The sequence below is a fragment of the Neophocaena asiaeorientalis genome, unplaced genomic scaffold (genome assembly GCF_003031525.2).
Source record: "Neophocaena asiaeorientalis asiaeorientalis breed wild unplaced genomic scaffold, Neophocaena_asiaeorientalis_V1.1 scaffold85, whole genome shotgun sequence".
Lineage (NCBI taxonomy): Eukaryota > Metazoa > Chordata > Mammalia > Artiodactyla > Phocoenidae > Neophocaena > Neophocaena asiaeorientalis.
In genome coordinates, this window is record NW_020174301.1 from 6,479,169 (window position 1) to 6,497,888 (window position 18,720).

The following is an 18,720-nucleotide window of genomic DNA, read 5'->3' on the forward strand; positions in this document are numbered from 1 at the left end:
AGCATCACTCCATCGCTGCCTGCATCTTCACATGGCCTTCTCTCTGCATCTCTCTGGGTTCTCTCCTCTTCTTAAAAGAATGACCAGTCATTGAATTTAGGGCCCACTCTAAATCAAGGAACATTTCATCTCAAGATCCTTCACTAACACTATTTCCAAATGAGGTCTCATCCTGCGGTGCCAGGGGTCATGAATTTCGGAAGCACTCTATCCAACCCATCCCCCATTTTGCACAAGTGCTGTAAGGAAATAAATGAGGCAATGGGCAAAGTGTCTAGAGGTAAACCTTCAGCAAAGATGGCCAGGGAAGGCACCTCTGAGGAGGTGATTGCCTAACTCTAACAGTAGCCCGCTACAGGAGGAATGTTCCGGGGTCCAAGCATCCAAACGGAGGCCTGAGGAGGCGACTGAGCTGATGTGAGAACTGAAGGTGGTAAAAGATCTCAAGAACTACGATGCGTTACCTCCCTCCCCCAGAGAGCTCAAAGGACTGAACTTGTAATCCCCTCACCAGAGAGAGTGGGTGGTCCAAGCTCAGGAAGCCCCAAACCACAGCCAGCCTCCCTTCCGAGAGCACATTAATTTATAGGCCTCTCTCCCCACCTCCCCTTGCGATGCAGGTGGTTTCCTGACGCAGGATATTAACTTTCAGCTGCTGGAGGTCCCTAACCTCCATGCTGGCCTAAAAGGTTTCGTCAGGTTTGGATAAGCCTCAGATAAGGAGCTGAACTTTTGCAGGCTTATAAGAACTGCACCTCCAATCCTTCAGAGATTCGCTCATCACTAGCCTTAATCCATCTCAAATAAATTCTGTGCATACAGACGTGGTTTCCCACCATGGCTGTTTCACAAGGAGAAAGAACAGCTTTGTCTGTTCTGCAAAAGCCCCCTCTGTTTACACTATGCCCATGGATTTAATTTCCGAGATTTACATTTTAATTCTTTAAGATATTCAGGAGAGGGGCTTCCCTGGTGGTGCAGTCGTTGAGAGTCCGCCTGCCGGTGCAGGGGACACAGGTTCGTGCCCCGGTCCAGGAGGATCCCACGTGCCACAGAGCGGCTGGGCCCGTGAGCCATGGCTGCTGAGCCTGCGTGTCCAGAGCCTGTGCTCTGCAACGGGAGAGGCCACAACAGTGAGAGGCCCGCGTACCGCAAAAAAAAAAAAAAAGAGAGAATTCGGACTAAGTCCAATTGTCTGAATTCAGACTCTATCCTTTACTAGATGGGAGACCCTCTGCAAAGTAAAACGAGGTAAGCTTTATGAATCTATTTCAGCATCTGAAAAATGGGGATAAAAATGGAGACAAATCAGTATGTGAAACTCACAGGGTTATTCTGGGGAAGAAGGGAGTTAAAGTATGTGCCTGGCACACTGTACTTAAGTAAGCAGAGCCCCTCTTTACCCTCTGCCACCCAACACACAGCACTTTTATCGTTTGCACAGTGCATGCTATTTCTCTGCTCAAAAAGCTACAATGGCTTCCCTGTGCTTCCTAGAACAAGTCTAAATTTTGCTGCCTAGATTTTAAAATAACCAAGAAAACCATTGTTCAAGCTATCTAAAATATCAAGCTGGTTTTTTTTATGGATTGGAATTCCATCAACTCAGGGGCATAACTAATTCACTGTAAAGATCAACAACACTGATTGGTCATCCTTAAATAGCAAAAGGAGTAATAGAATGAATAATAAAAAATGGGATAACTCAATAACAATACTATGCATGTGATAGACAAAATCTTTTCAGTCACACTGGGAGTGTTGGGGGCACAAGAAGACAAAGAAGTTTTTGGCTATGGATAGGCTGTGAAGGCTCCATAGCTGGTCCCATCCGATCCCAACCTTGAGCCTGGAGGGTTCACTGCCCTCTCGAAATTCCATAAACGCAACACCACGCTTGTCTTTGTCTCCACCTCCATTCAGACTGTCCTCTCTCCAAGCCACCCACCCACAGGCCTACCCTGGTCCTGACCACTCAGGCCTTCTACCTCCTTCAAAACCATCTCCAGCCCCACTCTTTCAGCAGTTCTGCCCCTTTCCCAGGGACCCCCGTCCTCTACGACTTCCTCCAGCACTGGGAAAGGACAGAGCCCACCAGCCCACAGACTGACTGGCTGTGAGTTTCTAGTGAAGCCGTCAGCATTTGGAGGTGGGAACAGTGTCTGCTAAATATCCCATGTTCCTGCTCATACCCGCACAGACAGAAGCTGGTAAATGTCTGCTGATTCATTCTAAGTCCAAATACCACCCCCTCAAAAAACTAATAAATAAATAGTGGTGAAGGAAAAGAATGGAAAAAGACTTTTGGACTCACGGACAGGAAAGTGATTTGGCTTGGCTGTCAACATGACCAGCTGCTACACTGCCAACATCCCTCTCAGCTTTATTAAAGAACCTAGGGCTTCCCTGTGGCGCAGTGGTTGGGAATCCGCCTGCCAATGCAGAGGGCACGGGTTCGAGCCCTAGTCCGGGAACATCCCGCGTGCCGCGGAGCAGCTAGGCCCGTGCGCCACAACCGATGAGCCTGCGCTCCGGAACTTGTGAGCCACAATTCCTGAAGCCCGGGTACCTAGAGCCCGTGCTCTGAAACAAGAGAAGCCGCCGCAATGAGAAGCCCGAGCGCCACAGCAAACAGAAGTCCCCGCTCACCGCAACTAGAGAAGGCCTGCGCGCAGCAACAGAGACCCAACACTGCCAAAAATAAATAAATTAGATAATTGAAAAAAAAGAACCTAAACCGTCAAACATAAAAGAAGTGTGTGTACATGCTCACACGTGCCCATGCGTACATGTGTGTGCACGTGCATGCACGCACACCAGCGACACACAAAATACCGGTTCCTCTGAGCATTGTCGTTTTGTTCCACTGTCATTCGTCAAACATCTATTGAGCACCTACTCTGTGCTAAGCACTGCATCTGGTGCTAGGAGCTCAAATTAGAAGACATAATTCCTTCTGTCCCGGAGTGGGATGGGGAGACTTAGACGGATCATTACGACAATGTGAGGGAAGCTCTGCCAGAGGCGGGAGGAGGCGATGGGTAACTCCAGAGTGGAGGGACGAATCCCCCACCTGCTGGGGTGGGAGTGAGTCAGGATCACCCAGCACAGGAGACTCCGGCTGAGTTTTACAGAGTGAGCAGAAGGGGCATCTCTAGGAGGGGGGCTGCGAGGGGAGCTGAGATCGCCACCATTTCCAGGTAAACTGTCATCACAGTGGCTGTACACACTGTCCTAAGAAGACAGCAGAGGACCGCATGAAAACGAGAGTCTGCTTCTCACACACACATTGGAAGCGTTAGCGTCAGGCTGAAGACCTACAGCACCCACCCCTGGGCCACCCACCATGGTGGCAGAACCTGGGGACCCCCCAGAGGCCAGGGTGCAGAACAGAACAAGGGTTGCTGAAAAGAGGAGAAAGCATTCCAAATAAAGCAATCAATTGATCCAAAGGCACAGAGGTGTGGACGAGCATTTTTAAGACTCGGGATCAATCGGGTAGAGCCTTCTGGGGATAAACAGGACGAGATGGGGGAGGGATGCCAGAAATTAAGGTGAGCATGGCTTGAGGAGGCCTGGCCTAGTGTCTTCTAGAAGAAAGCAGCATGTCAATGAGCGTCCACATCCAGCCATCGCTGTGAGAACGCGTTGCCAAACCTATTGTCAAGTATAAAGAACACATTTCTATCAACTGGCAAAATGCTTCCCAAAAGATTGCTTCAGCTAAGATCAAAAAATTTGAATGAATCAGCTAGGATTGTTTGTATGTTCTCTGGCTTCCAGCAAGCCAAGCTCCAGAGACGATGGAAATGGAGTTCCCTAACATCATGGGGTTCAAGAGCCCCCATCCCTGACTGCTGGGCTAGAGGGGACCAAGTGCACCACAGGTAGCAGAGGACATGGGCAAACGGGCACCACCTGTCTCCACGGGTGCCCCCATCAGTGGGCCTGATGAATGCCGCTGTCACAGGCATGCCTCCAAGTCAGAACATCCCCTCTGCCTGGAGGGGGAGAGTGTACCAGCCTGGGCATCTGGAAAGGGGCGTCAGAGAGAGAAAGCTGGGGAAAACTGGCAGGTGGGTGACAGCCCAAAGAGACAAACACGCTCAGCCTCTCGTGCCCCCGCCTGCCTAAGCTGGAAACACTCACAGCCTCATAATCTGTCTCCAGGACAAACTCGGTGACTTAAAGGATGGTCTGTCTTGGACTCCAGTGAGCAGCAATCAATCTAAGGAAGGTGCAGGGAGCTTAAGCACTCAACAGCTGGGATATTATAAATAGACCAGTTGCTTTCTCCCTAGCCTGCCCAGGCTATGGAGGAAGCACAAATGCCTTCGCTCAGAAACAAGGCACTATGCAATCTGCTTGAGATAAGGCAAACCCACTTAGAAGCTTCTGGAGCTAGAACTGGCTGAGCAGCCACGAGAGCAAGCCTAGGTGTGATGTGTAGGCAGAGGAGCACTGCGATGGACCGGATGTCTGTGTCCTCCCAGAATGCATATGTCGAAATCACATCCCCCAACATGACGCTATTAGGAGGCGAGGGCCTCCGGGAAATGATTATATCATGAGGGTAGAGCCATCATGTGGGATGAGTACCCTTATAAAAGGGACCCCAGAGCGATCCTTTCCCTCCTTCTGCCTCATGAGGACACAGAGAAAAGACAGCTTTCTATGGACCAGGAAACCAGCCCTTAGCAGACGTGGAAACTCCCAGCACCTTGATCTTAGACTTGAAGGGTCCAGAACCATAAGAAATAAATGTTTGCTGTTTGACACCCCGCCCCACCCCCCTGTTTATGGTATTTTGTTATAGCAGCCAGAACTGACTAAGATAGGTACCTAATAAACTCACTCCTCTGCACCAGGGTGGTTCTGTTGGGCCTGGTGTGGGTCAAGGATCTGTGACCGTGTTTCACCAGGAGTAGAAGAAAGTCCTCCAATGGGAGTAGAAGAAAGTCCTCCAATAGGAATCAAGACATTGTATTTCAAAACCTGAAGTCAGACTACCTGCGTTCAAACTCCTGGCTCAGGTGTCACACCTTGGGAGTGGGAAAGTACAGATAAGCAAGGGGAGGAGGCTAAGCTGACCTATGAGGTAATGGATAAGAGTTACAGACACCAGTAAGAACTCACACTTAATATAAATACAACTGGTTACATATAGAAATAGACATGCATATATACATGGGTTAGTATTTTTCCTTGCTCTGCCGGCTGAGAGGGCCTAAAAGAAATGACACCCCAATAGCAACAAGCACACCTAGCACCCAGATGTTGGTTTCTAACATCATTCTCCAATAAAAGGAACCAGTGCTCCTTAAGGAAATGACAATCTAGGACAGAGGTGGGAAATATACAAGACAAACTTGGAGCATCTTACACAATAGTATCAGAAAGTATTGAGGAAGGGCTCAAAAAATAATTGACAAGGATATATCAGAGACACAAGGAGCCCACTGAAAGAACTCCTGATGGACAAGGCAAGAAAATAAAATCTGTATTGCTTTATAGCCCAAGGTATAGAATAAATACCATGAGTCCACATTGATCTAAATAAATGATTGAATAAATTAATAAATGAAGGATAAGGGCCAAATCTCCTTTGCAGAAAAGTAACTTACGTAGATACCCTCCCCTCAATGAGATGGAACATAACTCCGCACTCCTTAAGAGTAGGCTATGCACAGATTTCCTTCCAAAGAGTACAGTATGGAAAGGAGGGGGGAAAGTAACTTTGCAGTGGAGAAACTTGACAAACACGACTTCAGCCAAGTGTTAAAGATCAACATCAATAGTCATAGATCACGTTGACAGTAAATGCCTTTGATATGATGTCACGCAAATGGAGCTTTACCTCTGTGATCTTCCCCAAAACCCATAACCTCAGTCTAATCATGAGAAAAACATCATTCAAATTCCAAGAGAGGGGCATCTACAGTACAGACTCAAAATACCAGGACTCCTCAGAACTGTCAAGGTCATCAAAAACAAGGTAAGTCTTAGAAACTGTCACAGCCAAGAGGAGCCTAAGGAGACATGGCAACTAAATGTAATGTGGTGTCCTGGATGGGATCCCAGAAAGGGGAAAGGACATTAGGTAAAAACTAAGGGAATCTGAGTAAGCTATGGACTGTAGCTAATAATAATGGATCAATATTGGGTCATTAGTTGTAACAAATGAACCACACTAACGTAAGATGTTAGTAACAGGGGAAATGGGATGTGGGGTATATGGGAACTCTCTGTACTACCTTCACAATTTTTCCAAAGATCTAAATCTGTTCTGTAGAACAAGGTCTTTCAACTAAAAAAACACCCAGGCTCTACCACTCACGAGTTATATAAACATCACTAGATGGGTTCTACTCTGTGCCTCAGTTTTCTCATCTGTACGGTGGGATTATTGGTTATAATACTTACTTCATAAACTATGGGGGCAGATTCAATGAGACAATGTGTGTAAGGCGCCTGCCCCAATGTCTGGAATACAGGAGGTGCACGAATGTTGGCATCATCCTCATCACCCCTACACAATAAAATTTAAAAAAGAAAAACTGTTCTTCTTATTAGTGACCATCTCAACAATAAAACTTTCCTCCTTTATTTATTTATTTATGTATTTTGCGGTACGCGGGCCTCTCACTGCCGCGGCCTTTCCCATTGCAGAGCACAGGCTCCGGACGTGGAGGTTCAGCGGCTATGGCTCACGGGCCCAGCCGCTCTGCGGCATGTGGGATCTTCCCGGACCGGGGCACGAACCTGTGTCCCCTGCATCGGCAGGCGGACTCTCAACCACTGCGCCACCAGGGAAGCCCCTCCCCCTTTACTGATCTGGCAGTTTTGAAACTCAAGTACGTGGGAGGAGAGGCTCTGAAACTTCACCTGAAACTCATATCACGGGATTGGAGTGAGGACACTGAATCTGCTACGAGGAAAAGCCCACCTGAGGCCACCTGGCAGGGAACAGGCCACCCTGCACAGCCCATGCAGAATGTGATAAAGCATCTCCGAGAATGTGATTATTTAAATATGCCTATCATTTTCCTACCACAAACACACAAAGTGAGTCAACATGAAATGAAATGGTAATGTTGTTCAGTTTGTTCTGGAAAGATGGATGCATTTCCTACATGACTTGGATATTCTACTGATTCTGGACAGAATGGGGGATGATATATATACACGGTAAAGATTAGCATATAGGAAGTGTGACCAGGGAACCAACCACTTTCCACCATAAAAAATGTTCATGCATTTTTCTCATTTACTAGTTAGCATCATATGACAACTTGGAGTTTTTCCCTGGAAGTGGTAACAATAGTTTTAATTTATTCACCCAAATCCCACACTCATAAAGCAAACAATATTTCATAATGTGTAACGTTACCGGGGGACCGTAATTCATGGCTAAAGGATCAGAGCTTTATAACAGATGGGTTTTCTTTTTTTCTTTTTCTTTTTATTTATTTATTTAGTTAGTTAGTTACTTTTGTCTGCATTGGGTCTTTGTTGCCACGCGCGGGCTTTCTCTAGTTGCTGTGAGCGGGGGCTACTCCTTGTTGCAGTGCGCGGGCTCCTCGTTGAGGTGGCTTCTCTTGTTGCAGAGCAAGGCTCTAGGTGCGCGGGCTTCAGTAGTTGCGGCACACGGGCTCAGTAGTTGTGGCTCGTGGGGTTAGAGCACAGGCTCAGTAGTTGTGGTGCACGGGCTTAGCTGTCCCACAGCATGTGGGATCTTCCCGGACCGGGGCTCGAACCCATGTCCCCTGCATCGGCAGGAGGATTCTCAACCACTGAGCCACCAGGGAAGTTCCCAGATGGGTTTTCTGAAGTGGTTGGGGAAACCTAAGATCCAGCCCCAGCAGTTTGACCAATACATTTGAAATATGCAAAAGAGCTTAAGTCAAGCACATTATAAATGGCAGTGGTTGCTGTCACCACAAGCCCACCTCAACAATTAATGGGCTGGGCTGGGCTGCCAGAAAGCAAACTATGATTTATTGTTCTCTTCAGATTAGTAAAAGCAATGCTATCCAGTGTGAATTCCAGTATTAATCCACATGGGAAAGAACTGATGTTTCCAAATGGCCATGAGAGTAGGTTACACTTCGGAAACCACATTTCTTTTCACCTGAACTCTCAGCCACTCAGAAATCTCTGCTTTTACCCAAGTTCTCTGGATAATACTCAAAACCTGCAGCATGGGACGTTTTGTACTCTATTAACTCAAATCCACTTAAAACTGATCAAGATAGAGAGCATCAGCAGAAAGCCACGTTGGGTCAGGGATATCCCCAAGTCTCTCATTTTACAGATGGGAAAACTGAGGCTACAGGGCAAAGCAGCTGGCCCAAGTTCCTCAATAAACGCAGCAACACTGCTGGGAGCAAAACTGGGATCTCCTAGATATAGCAATATATATACATTAATGATGTATCAGTATATGTAATACAGATGATATACACTTCGTTCGGTATGTATTGGAGAAAAGTGGCTTTTTAAAATCTGAAGACACACAGAGGAATATTTTAATGATGGCTTTGATGAGCATAATTTTCCAGCCTTAAGTCATGTCATGGCACAAGACTCGACACATGCAGAAAGTGTGGCGCTCAGTAGAGGGGAGCTGGCTGGGAAGGGGGCCATCCGTTCCCACTGCCCAGGGGCACAGAGACCCACTAAGGGAGCAGCTAGGGTCTGTGGGCAGGGTCCCATCTCAGCCCGGCCTGAGCCTGCTCAGCACTCAGCCTTGGTCCTGGTTTTAACTTCTCACACATTCTGGTGCATTTTCACAGCAGCCAGTGTGGCGACTTTAAATGTAAATAAGACCAGGTGACTCTTCTGCTTAAAACCCACCACTGACTTCCTTCCTCTGACCCGGAGACTACACGCCTGCCCTCCTCTCCTCGTTCATTTCATACAACTTCCTCTCTCACTCCAGCTTCCTTCTGATCCTGGAACACTGGGGTGTTCCTGCCCACCAGGCCACTCCCTTGCAAGTTCCGCAGCTGGTCCCCCAGATTCTCCAACAGCTCGTCTTCCCTGTCGTTCTCTGGCCACCCCATCTAAAATGGCCCTCCCAGCCTCTATCGCACCAACCATTATATTTTCTTCACTGCTTGTACCCCTCTCGGAATTTGCCTTGTTTATTAATTTGCATGCTTGGCACTGAATGTTCCCGAAGCTAGACTGTGAATTCCAAGAGCACAGGGGTCTTTGCCGTCTCAGTCACTCCTTTATCCTCAAGGCCTAGAAAGTGCCTGGCACACGGTTACTGGTTACAAAATAAACGAGCACACTATGTTTGAAAGGTATCAAAAAGTACTTGAGCTGGAAGAAACATTTCTCTAATAGCAAGATCCCAGCCCCGGGTGAGCACCGAGGAGGAGGGAAGGCTATGCCTCTTGGGCACAGAGTCTATAAGGGACTTCAGTTCACTGAGCAGAGAATCAACTCAACGGTGAAACCTTTACACGGTGCTCACTGATGCTCTCAAATGCCCAGCTGAGAGGTCGTGTTCTCATTTCCAAGCCACCCTCTTGGTTTCTGTTCGACTTCAGAATCAAGGCTAAGTCTATGGGTGAGCATTCAAAGGTGCTTCAGTAACTTCAGATGAGCTGTGTGTGTGTGTGTGTCTGTGTTTGTGGTCTTGACTTATTAAATAATCAGTATAGAAGTGCTCTAAAGCTCGAGATTCTAGACACGTGTGCACGTACAGCATTTCCAATTGCATTTGACGTGGTGAAGAGCAATTCTGTGGCTCTTCAGAATTCCTGAGAGCCATCCAATGGCTCATGAGCTCTGTGGACAACAGAGAATGTGGGTCAATTAAGGCTCCTTGAAAACGTGGCCCTGGATCTCATACATACAGATGGCCCAGCTGTGGGCTCACAGGTCCCTGACCGTCCTCATGCCCTGTGGTCTAACAGCCACAGTAAGTGGCAATTTACAGATGAAAGAACCTAGATGAGCTCGAAAATGGCACAGGGTAGAAATCCACTCCCACGTGCACACACCACAGATACAGCAGAGAAAGGCCCGGCACTAGGTGCTGCGCCGTCACCTGCCGTAACAAGATTGATCTGTAGGGAAGTTAAAGATAATGCGATCCAGAGGAAAGAACTTCGGTTTCCTCTGAGAACGTCCGATGTTGTCAACTTGCAAGCCTGCTTCCCTCTTCTGCCCGCCCCGGTGCACGGCAGCCCAAACATTCAGGGACTCCTCTGGGCAAAGAGGCCTCAGTCACTCACCGCCAGAAGTACACATTTACAAAGCAGCGTCCCCAGGCTGCCCGTGAGTCCCTGGGCAAGCCGAAGCCAGCAGGGCCTGGGTGCCCACAGCGTGGTCAGTCCAGAGCCCCTCAGAGCTGTCCTGTGTGGATGGGCTGCAGAACCGACCCTGTGGCTTCCGTTCATCTGAAGCCACACAGCTTTCTACTGTTTATTTCTAGCACAATTCATGGCCCCTCTGTTTCAAGTTAACGGCACAATTCTGGAACAAGAGTTTAACCCCAGAAGATGCTGTGCAGTCGTGTTTCAGATTCTGTCTGTAAGACGCAACACCTTTGTTTTGGTCTGATGTTACTGTCACTGGCACATTTTTTTTTTTTTAACATCTTTATTGGAGCATAATTGCTTTACAGTGTTGTGTTAGTTTCTGCTGTATAACAAAGTGAATCAGCTATACGCGTATGTATATCCCCATATCCCCTCCCTCTTGCGTCTCCCACCTACCCTCCTTATCCCACCCGTCTAGGTCGCAAAGCACTGAGCTGATCTCCCTGTGCTATGCGGCTGCTTCCCACTAGCTATCTGTTTTACATTTGGTAGTGTATATATGTCCATGCCACTCTCTCACTTGATGCCAGCTTCCCCTTCCCGCTCCCCGTGTCCTCAAGTCCCTTCTCTACGTCTGCACTGGCACATTTTTACTGTCACACTTTACTGAGCATTCATTTCACAGGCAGAATGGAGTCTAGGTCGCAAAGCACCGAGCTGATCTCCCTGTGCTATGCGGCTGCTTCCCACTAGCTATCTGTTTTACATTTGGTAGTGTATATATGTCCATGCCACTCTCTCACTTGATGCCAGCTTCCCCTTCCCGCTCCCCGTGTCCTCAAGTCCCTTCTCTACGTCTGCACTGGCACATTTTTACTGTCACACTTTACTGAGCATTCATTTCACAGGCAGAATGGTCAGAAGCAAAGGTAAGGAGCGGGTACCAGCTGGCGCTTCTTTGCCATCATTTTAGAGAACGTCTCTCTCCGTACAAAATGGTCCTGCAAGGCCAGAGCCGTGTAAATAATTCACGAAAGCAAGTTCAGTTCTCCCCATCTGAAATCCTAGTAATATCTTATGAGGGAGCTGCTGCCCGCCATCTCACAGGGCCACGCGTAGCTAGCAGCTTCCGTCTCTGGAAGATGCTATTAAGTCTCGATAGTCTGTGATTTGCAGATGATTATAACTTTTGCTCTGCATATCATTTTTCCTGACAGGCAAATCCCATCAATCGAACGGCATGACTGATTAAAAAGGAGGCAAACTTGACATAAGCAGTCTGATAAGCCGTTTTTCATACCGACTACAACAACCGTGAACGCTCACGGTTGTGGGTGGAAAAGCCAGATTTGATACCAACCTTTTCTCTCCCCCTCCTCCAGGGGCCTCGGCTTTCCTAACTCGAGCATTTTACGTCTCAAAAGGAGAAACGCAATTCAGTGTTGGGGGTAGGGGCGCTTGCTCTCTAGTTCATTGAAAAAAATTGTCCTCCCAGAGCATCCCACTGAACTCCCAATCTGTCAAGGGAGAAAACGCACTGCAGCCAGTGCCCTGACAGCAGCACGTGCGTTACACCCACAGTCACGGCACCTTCTCAATTTTGCTCATGGCTTCGTCTCTAGCCAAATGGAACTTATTACTTACGGCTTGTTGGGATTTATGAATTATGTATAAAAGTAGGTCTATGACTCCAGACTCTTAAAAGACAACACAAGTCCCCTCATTGTTACCCACAACTGCGCTTCTATCAGAGAGAGCAGACCGACTTTCTCCATAACACGCTGCATGTTTAGGATGAAACAATCGTTGTGAAAATATCCAGCCTGTTAAGATTTCTTTGGAAGCTATCTATGGGATGCCTGGATGTATTTTTAAACCGGTCTCTTTTATTCTAAGCCAGCCTGGGATTCAAGAAAGATGTGGCGGACGTGGGCGACAAACGTATTTCCCAACTTGAATATAAACAGGCAGGTCCTGCCACTTTCTCCTGGTGGTTTCAGGCTGCCATAAAGAAAGGGAAAGAGGCAGTTGCCCGTGAATGTGTATCTAGCAGGTTCAATAAGACCATGCCTGTGAGTCTCCCAGAGCACAGTGGCTGTGTATCCTGAGTGGGGACTAAAACACGCACTGGAAGACACAGTCTAGGTTACACTTTCCCTCTCCAGCTCCCCCACACGTGCGAACGTGGCTGGCAAAACACATAAGACAGTGCACACCCTCGCCAGGCTCTTCTCAGTCACTGGACCAACTGGAGGGGTTGTGAGGCGTCCCTGGGTTGAAGAGCAGAAAGCGACCAGCCAGCCATGGTCTGGGCCACACCTCCAGGTCAGCGACACTTTTGCTTGACAAAGAAAGCCCCAGGTGGAGGTGGCCTATGGGGCCCTGACCAAGCTGCAGCTGGCCTTGATGCAGGAGCCCCGAGGGACAGGGGCCTCCACCCAATCCCCTCCAGAGACACGAGCTCCCACCACTCTCACAAGCCCACAGCAGCCCTGCCCTCGGAGAGGCGCCTGGCCATGAGCCCCTCCCCAGTGGCTCTGCCCCAACTGTCCAGCCCCGACCCTTCCCCCAAGCAAGGTCCAGAGGAAGAAGCAGAGGCTGGACAGTGGAGGCCCGGGAATGCTGATGGCACTTCAGGCCACCTCAGACTATCATCCTCACGGTACCTCCTAAAGCTCCCATGATACGTCCACAGAAGAATGTAAAGCCCCATAACCCTCTGCACACAGATGATACTCTCCCAAAAGAGCACAACCAATGGAAAAGCAGGCAGGAGACAGTGGGCTTACCTTGCTGGAAAACATCTGCCAGGAGGAAGGAAAAACAGAGGCGGAGAGAGGGAGAGAGAAGCGAGAAAAATAAAGTTAATAATAATGTTGAAAATGACAGTGATACTCATCATAGCTAACATACACTGACTATGCTAAACACTCCTGGTACAATATTTCCTCCACTCAGAGGCAGTGGTTAAGAGCTTGAGCTCTGGAAGGGAGCTGCCTGGGTTTAAATTCTGGCTGCATGCTTACTAACTCTGTGGCTTACAGTTCCCTAAACCACAAATAGATTTGTACTGGAAAGATTAAACAAATGATGTCCCATGTTTTAAAGGTTTAGATCGGTGCCCGGGACATAGTAAACATACAACAGTTGCCAGTTATTATTCATGTTAATATTATTATTTTCACAAGAGTGCTATCAAGCAAGTTGTAATATTATCCTCACTTTATAGATAGGGAAACTGAGTTTCTGGAAGGTTAAGTAACTCATCCAAGGTCACAGGGGAATAAGCTCAGGATTGAACTCAAGTCCGTCTGATTCCCAAAACCATCATCTTACCCCCTACTAAGCTGCCTGGCTGGTTTATAAATAACAACAAAGGCACACAACAGGATAAACAGAGGAAGGGCCTATGAATAAAGTTCCATATTTAAATCATAATAAGCACATATGTATGAATTCTCCAAATTTTAACTCACAACTAATTAACACTATGTCTTCATATTAAATCCTAGGTCAAAATCTGTTAAAAGGTGAAAAAACAGTAATTCATCTTTTTCAATAAATATTTGAGAAGCTACCATATGCCAAGCACTAGGTCTGGCGCCAGGAAACATGCATATTAGCGAAAAGCATAAACGAATAAGCAGTGGCCAACGCCTGCCGAGGGGAACCGCTAGCATGACTTACAACACTTCACATTTGTTCTGCCTGTTTCTGAGCTTTATATAAATGGACTGAATTTGTTCTGTCTGCCTTCTTTGCTCCACAGTGATTATGGGAGTCATCCGTGCTGTAGCATGCAGTAGGTCATTCATGCTCACTGCTGGATCGTATTCCACCACATGATTTTATCATAATTTATTTCTCCATCTTAACGTGGACGGATATTTGGATTGTTTGCAGTGTTGAGCAATTAGGAATTGTGATACTTTGTCCGTATCTTTTGGTGAACATATGTGCATATGCAAGGTACTTTTTGACATCAGGCTCACCCTGCTTCTACTGACTTTCAATCACCCCAAAAGTATTCTTATCTCCTCCTACTTTCTCATCCAGTAACTTAAAGATGGAAGATAGCACTGGCAAGAATACAGACAGCACCACCCAGATGTGAGCCAGTTCCTGCCCTGCTCATGGGGTTGTAAATAGGCATAAAACTTCTACAAGATAGTTTGACAGTATGTATGGCAATGTTAAATATACGTCCTTACCCTAACAATACCACTGCTAGGAATTTCATTTAATGAAATACCTAAAGGTCTTCAAGTACCTAAAGTCTACATAGATGTTCATTACAGCATTGTGTATAATGGACAAACAACGCAGATTGCCTATTTGTTTGTCTACAGAGAATCAAACCAAAAATAATACATTCCATACAATGGATTATGGTTCAACCACTGAAAATGGTTAAAGTTTTTTATTATTTTTGAGTGAAGAAATCAGACATGGAACATGTATCCTGAACCCATGTATGTGCATGTATGAACATGCCTCACATTCATAATCTGAATTAAAACTCATCTGCGTCTTAAAAACTAAATGAGAATTATATCATCAACATCTAAATTTGCTGTCAGTCTTCAGCTAAAACATCAGTTCCTACAAGGTCACAAAGAGCCAAGGGGTCACAAATGGTGTGGATGAAACATGTACCTGGTGGGTTAAACAGACTGCAAGGAAAGAACACCAGTGAGAGCAGTTTTCATTCCACTGGTGCACACGTGATCCCCGTGAGGGGTATCATTCACGTGCAATACACATGCTCCCCAGGGCATACCCAGGCCGATGGCTGTGGGACAGATAAGACAGATGCAGGCTCACAACTCCCAGGGAGGGAAGGACAGAGGGGCTAGTCTGTCTCAACACCCATTTGGTCCAACTCCCTCATTTTATGGACGAGGAAACTGCGTCCCAGAGAAGTAAGAGATTTTTCCCCAGGTCACACATGGCGTCTGTTAAAGGCTGAGCCGGGACTACATGAGATTCATTTAACCTTAATGAAGCACAAAAGCTCATCCTTATTATTAGCAAAGTACAAATTAGAGATTTATCATTCTCCTCTAATGAATACAGACAAAAATTTCCAACATTGAAAACATCATTTAAATGAGATTAGTCTTTCAAATACGGATCTAGTCTTGACATCCATCCAGAAACCTCAACCTCCTCTCCATGGCTTTTGACAGGGTGCACTTCCTTTGAAACTCAGTACTGATTTGAGTCACTGGAAAGTATCAGTGGTCAGGGAGGGAAGAAATTCAGGCAGGGATTCAGGAATAAGATACCTTATTCCTTCCAATTCCACTGCATATATCATGGTTTAGCAGACAAATCTGCATAGAGTACTATTCATATCTTCTATTCCAGAAAACTCTCGTGATTTTCATATAAGCTCTTTTAGATTTTTTAAAAACCCCTTTTCAGCTTCACTTACATTTTGCACCTTTTTATTCAAATGTAAATGTTAATAAACGCTAGTATAAATATTACAACAATTTGGCACGAGTTATCTTGTAATTTACACTCTATATTTATGTCTTTTGTAGTCTATGGCATAAATCATTCCATTCTCAGCATTATTTAGCTCTTTGCTCTGAATTATAACTGCTTGGGTACCTTCTTTAAAATTTCACTTTTCCACACTGAAACAGCCATCCAGGCTCGCGCTCAAATGATTCATGGACAGAAGAATGGAAAATAAGCGAGAAGAAGGCAGATTCTGTGCTGTTTTACCCCCCACCCCGCCCCGAACTGTAGACCTCAGAGGACATTAGCCATAGAAATACTCTCATCATCTTCTATTCTGGTGTACACAGCCACGACCCCCAGCTCCCAACCCACAGGGACTAGTCACTTATAAAAATCAAATGGCGTCAAGTTTGAGCGCAATCATCTCCTTCCGGTCTAACCAACCACTAAGAATTATTTGGGAGTCAATCACTTATAATCTCTGAACTTGAACTGACCTGGAGATACTTAATACCACGGTGTTGGGAAGGTTAAGTTAGATGATTCACACAAACATTTCCCCGTCCCCCCATCCAGGGCTAAGGAGAATCACTCTGAGAATAAGACTCAGCAACGTCTTCTCTGCTCTCCCAGAAATCAGAAATCACAGAAGTAAGGAGTTGGGAGTTGCCAGCGCCCAGCCAAGCCTCAGTCAGGTTGAGTCCAAAGGACACCAGGGACACTTGTGTGGAGGAAATGAACTCCTTCAGACAAAGCTCCACTCACACTCACTTCCCAAGGGAAAAAACCTCAACCCCAGTCATTCAAATAAACAAAGAAAGCCTGTTCTCCAGCCCCACATGCACCCCCTGGAGCCATTCTGGTCCTATATATAGATGAAAGGGCATCTTCATCCCCATCAGATGTGGGGAGAAGAAAATAAGAAAGAAAGAACTCAGATTTGCCTTTCTTAGCCTCAATGTCCAATTTCTACTGTTAGGAACGAGCATCAAGGATATTTGCCCACCTCCTCCAGAGCTACTGAGAGCTTCACACCCCAGAGATCATTAATGCACTGAGTCCTCCAGAGACAGGAGCCATAAAGAGACTAGATTATTTATTATTATTAATAAGTTATGGCAATTAGGCTGGGTGATTCCTAAATGTTGCTGATTAAAAACTTTCTTGAGTGCTACTCATCCACATGGCTAGTGTTTACCTCTATTAAAAATGATTTAACCACACTCTGGGTGAACCCGTCTCTTGTGCCTGGGTTAATAATTAGCAATGCACAGAGCCACGTGGGTTAAGTGGGTTGGCTCTTCTTTATTTATCTATTGCTTTGTTTTATGAGGAGAACTGGATGGCAGTCTTATTGCCCACTCAGTCTGCTAGGAATAATTTACTATTTCAATCCACAGCTCGTAACTACGGTTAGAGAAACCCTCACTATTATTACAATATCACATCTAGCCCACACCCCACAGCATTAAAGATATGCCAAACAGTGAAAGCATGCATGACTTCCATAAGACTGGGGGAGGTAAAGTTACTAGTCCTCAAACAATGTAATCATACTGCTCTCTCAATTTTGCTTCCTTTTCTAGGTTAAATTATATATGAGGGGAGTTTAGTTTCTTGAAAATGCATGCACTTAACTCCCATTTAAGAAGTCTCACCTGGGGAGATAGCTGTCTTGCGAGTCCTCCTGTGGTTTGAGCTACAGAAAGAAAATTCTCTTTCAAGTACAAGTGCCGTTACAGTAAAGCACTGTAAATGTCACTGGGACCCAACTAACCAGGGACAAGAGAAAGGATGTAGGGAGCAGCTGGAATGAACGCTGCTTCCTCGAATGGGGTCAAGTTCACCATTAACCAAAGTCAATTCAAGATCAGTTGAGCTGCCCCTCACCAAATTTCAAAAACCGGCAAGCTCTGCGCATGGCTACGAGGATTTCTAGAATTCAGTCTGTATACTTCTGCACATCTCTGTAAATCAAGTGAATTATTTCTTTTCAAGGTTGAAAAGTGGGGCCCACCAAAGCCTCCCCAGTACTCCAGGGTAGTTCTGCTTCAAATTGAGGAAGTCTAGGTCCAAAAATGGCAGGTGGGCTTCCCAGGGAGGGCAGGGTTCATTCCTTCTCTCCCAAATACAGTCCAGTGCCAGGTCACCACATGACTGTGGCCACTGGATCCCAGGACCTGAGATTGGGTCCCAGCCCCTCACCAGGTGGAAACTTGAGGTGAAACTTCTTGTAGCCTATGTTCTCATCTATAAAAATGGGATGATACAGATAAGCTCTTACCCTGCCACAGGAATATAATGAGGATCAAGTTAGATCACTTAATCAGTGTGAAGCACGTGGACGTTGGGCTCACATAACACCAGGTTCAAATTCTTGCTAGTCCACTGGACAGCCATCTTGGGCAACTATTTAACCTCTTTGAGTCTCAGTTTCTACATTTATAAAATGAGAATCATAAAACTTCTTTCAAAATTCATAAGGAGAATCTAGAGCATACCTGTAAAGCAGCTAGCACATGTAACTGGTTTATGCTACATGCTCAACAAGTGAAAGTTAATGTTATTATAACAATAAGCAATAGAATAGGGTAGCAAAGAGCTCAGGTCCTGACTTCAGAGTTGGTCCCATTTCCTGCTGTGTGATCTTAGGCAAATTCCTTAACCTCCCCAAGCCTTGCTTTTCTCATCAGCAACACACAGATAATAAGAATAATTAATTTTTGTGTGGTCTCATAAATTGCTATGGAGATTAAATGAGGTAAAGCATATAAGACTGCACAGTAACTAGTATTCAGAAAAACTTCTATAATTGTAGCATTATTAGTCAACAAATATTTATCGATTGCCTACTATTTGAAAAGATCGCCAATTGTGACTTGTATAGGACTGTAAGATATCATAAGAGGAAAATCCATTAAAATTAAACGATTGTTTTGATTCCTTCTTTTTTTTTTTTTTTTTTTTTCGG

The 18,720-nt window shown here is 46.0% G+C and overlaps 1 protein-coding gene across 2 annotated transcripts in view; it reads right to left on the bottom strand.

The window, feature by feature from the left end:
- Nucleotides 1-18,720, bottom strand: part of GFRA1 (GDNF family receptor alpha 1) — a 201,319-nt gene that overhangs the window by 131,327 nt on the left and 51,272 nt on the right. Inside the window, exon 4 of one of the 2 annotated variants that reach the window (XM_024756074.1) lies at nt 13,067-13,081. The exons of the other annotated variant lie outside the window; for it this stretch is intronic. Within the exon in view, the coding sequence (XP_024611842.1) occupies nt 13,067-13,081 (15 nt within the window). The remainder of the gene's footprint in view (nt 1-13,066; nt 13,082-18,720) is intronic. 2 annotated transcript variants of the gene reach the window in all.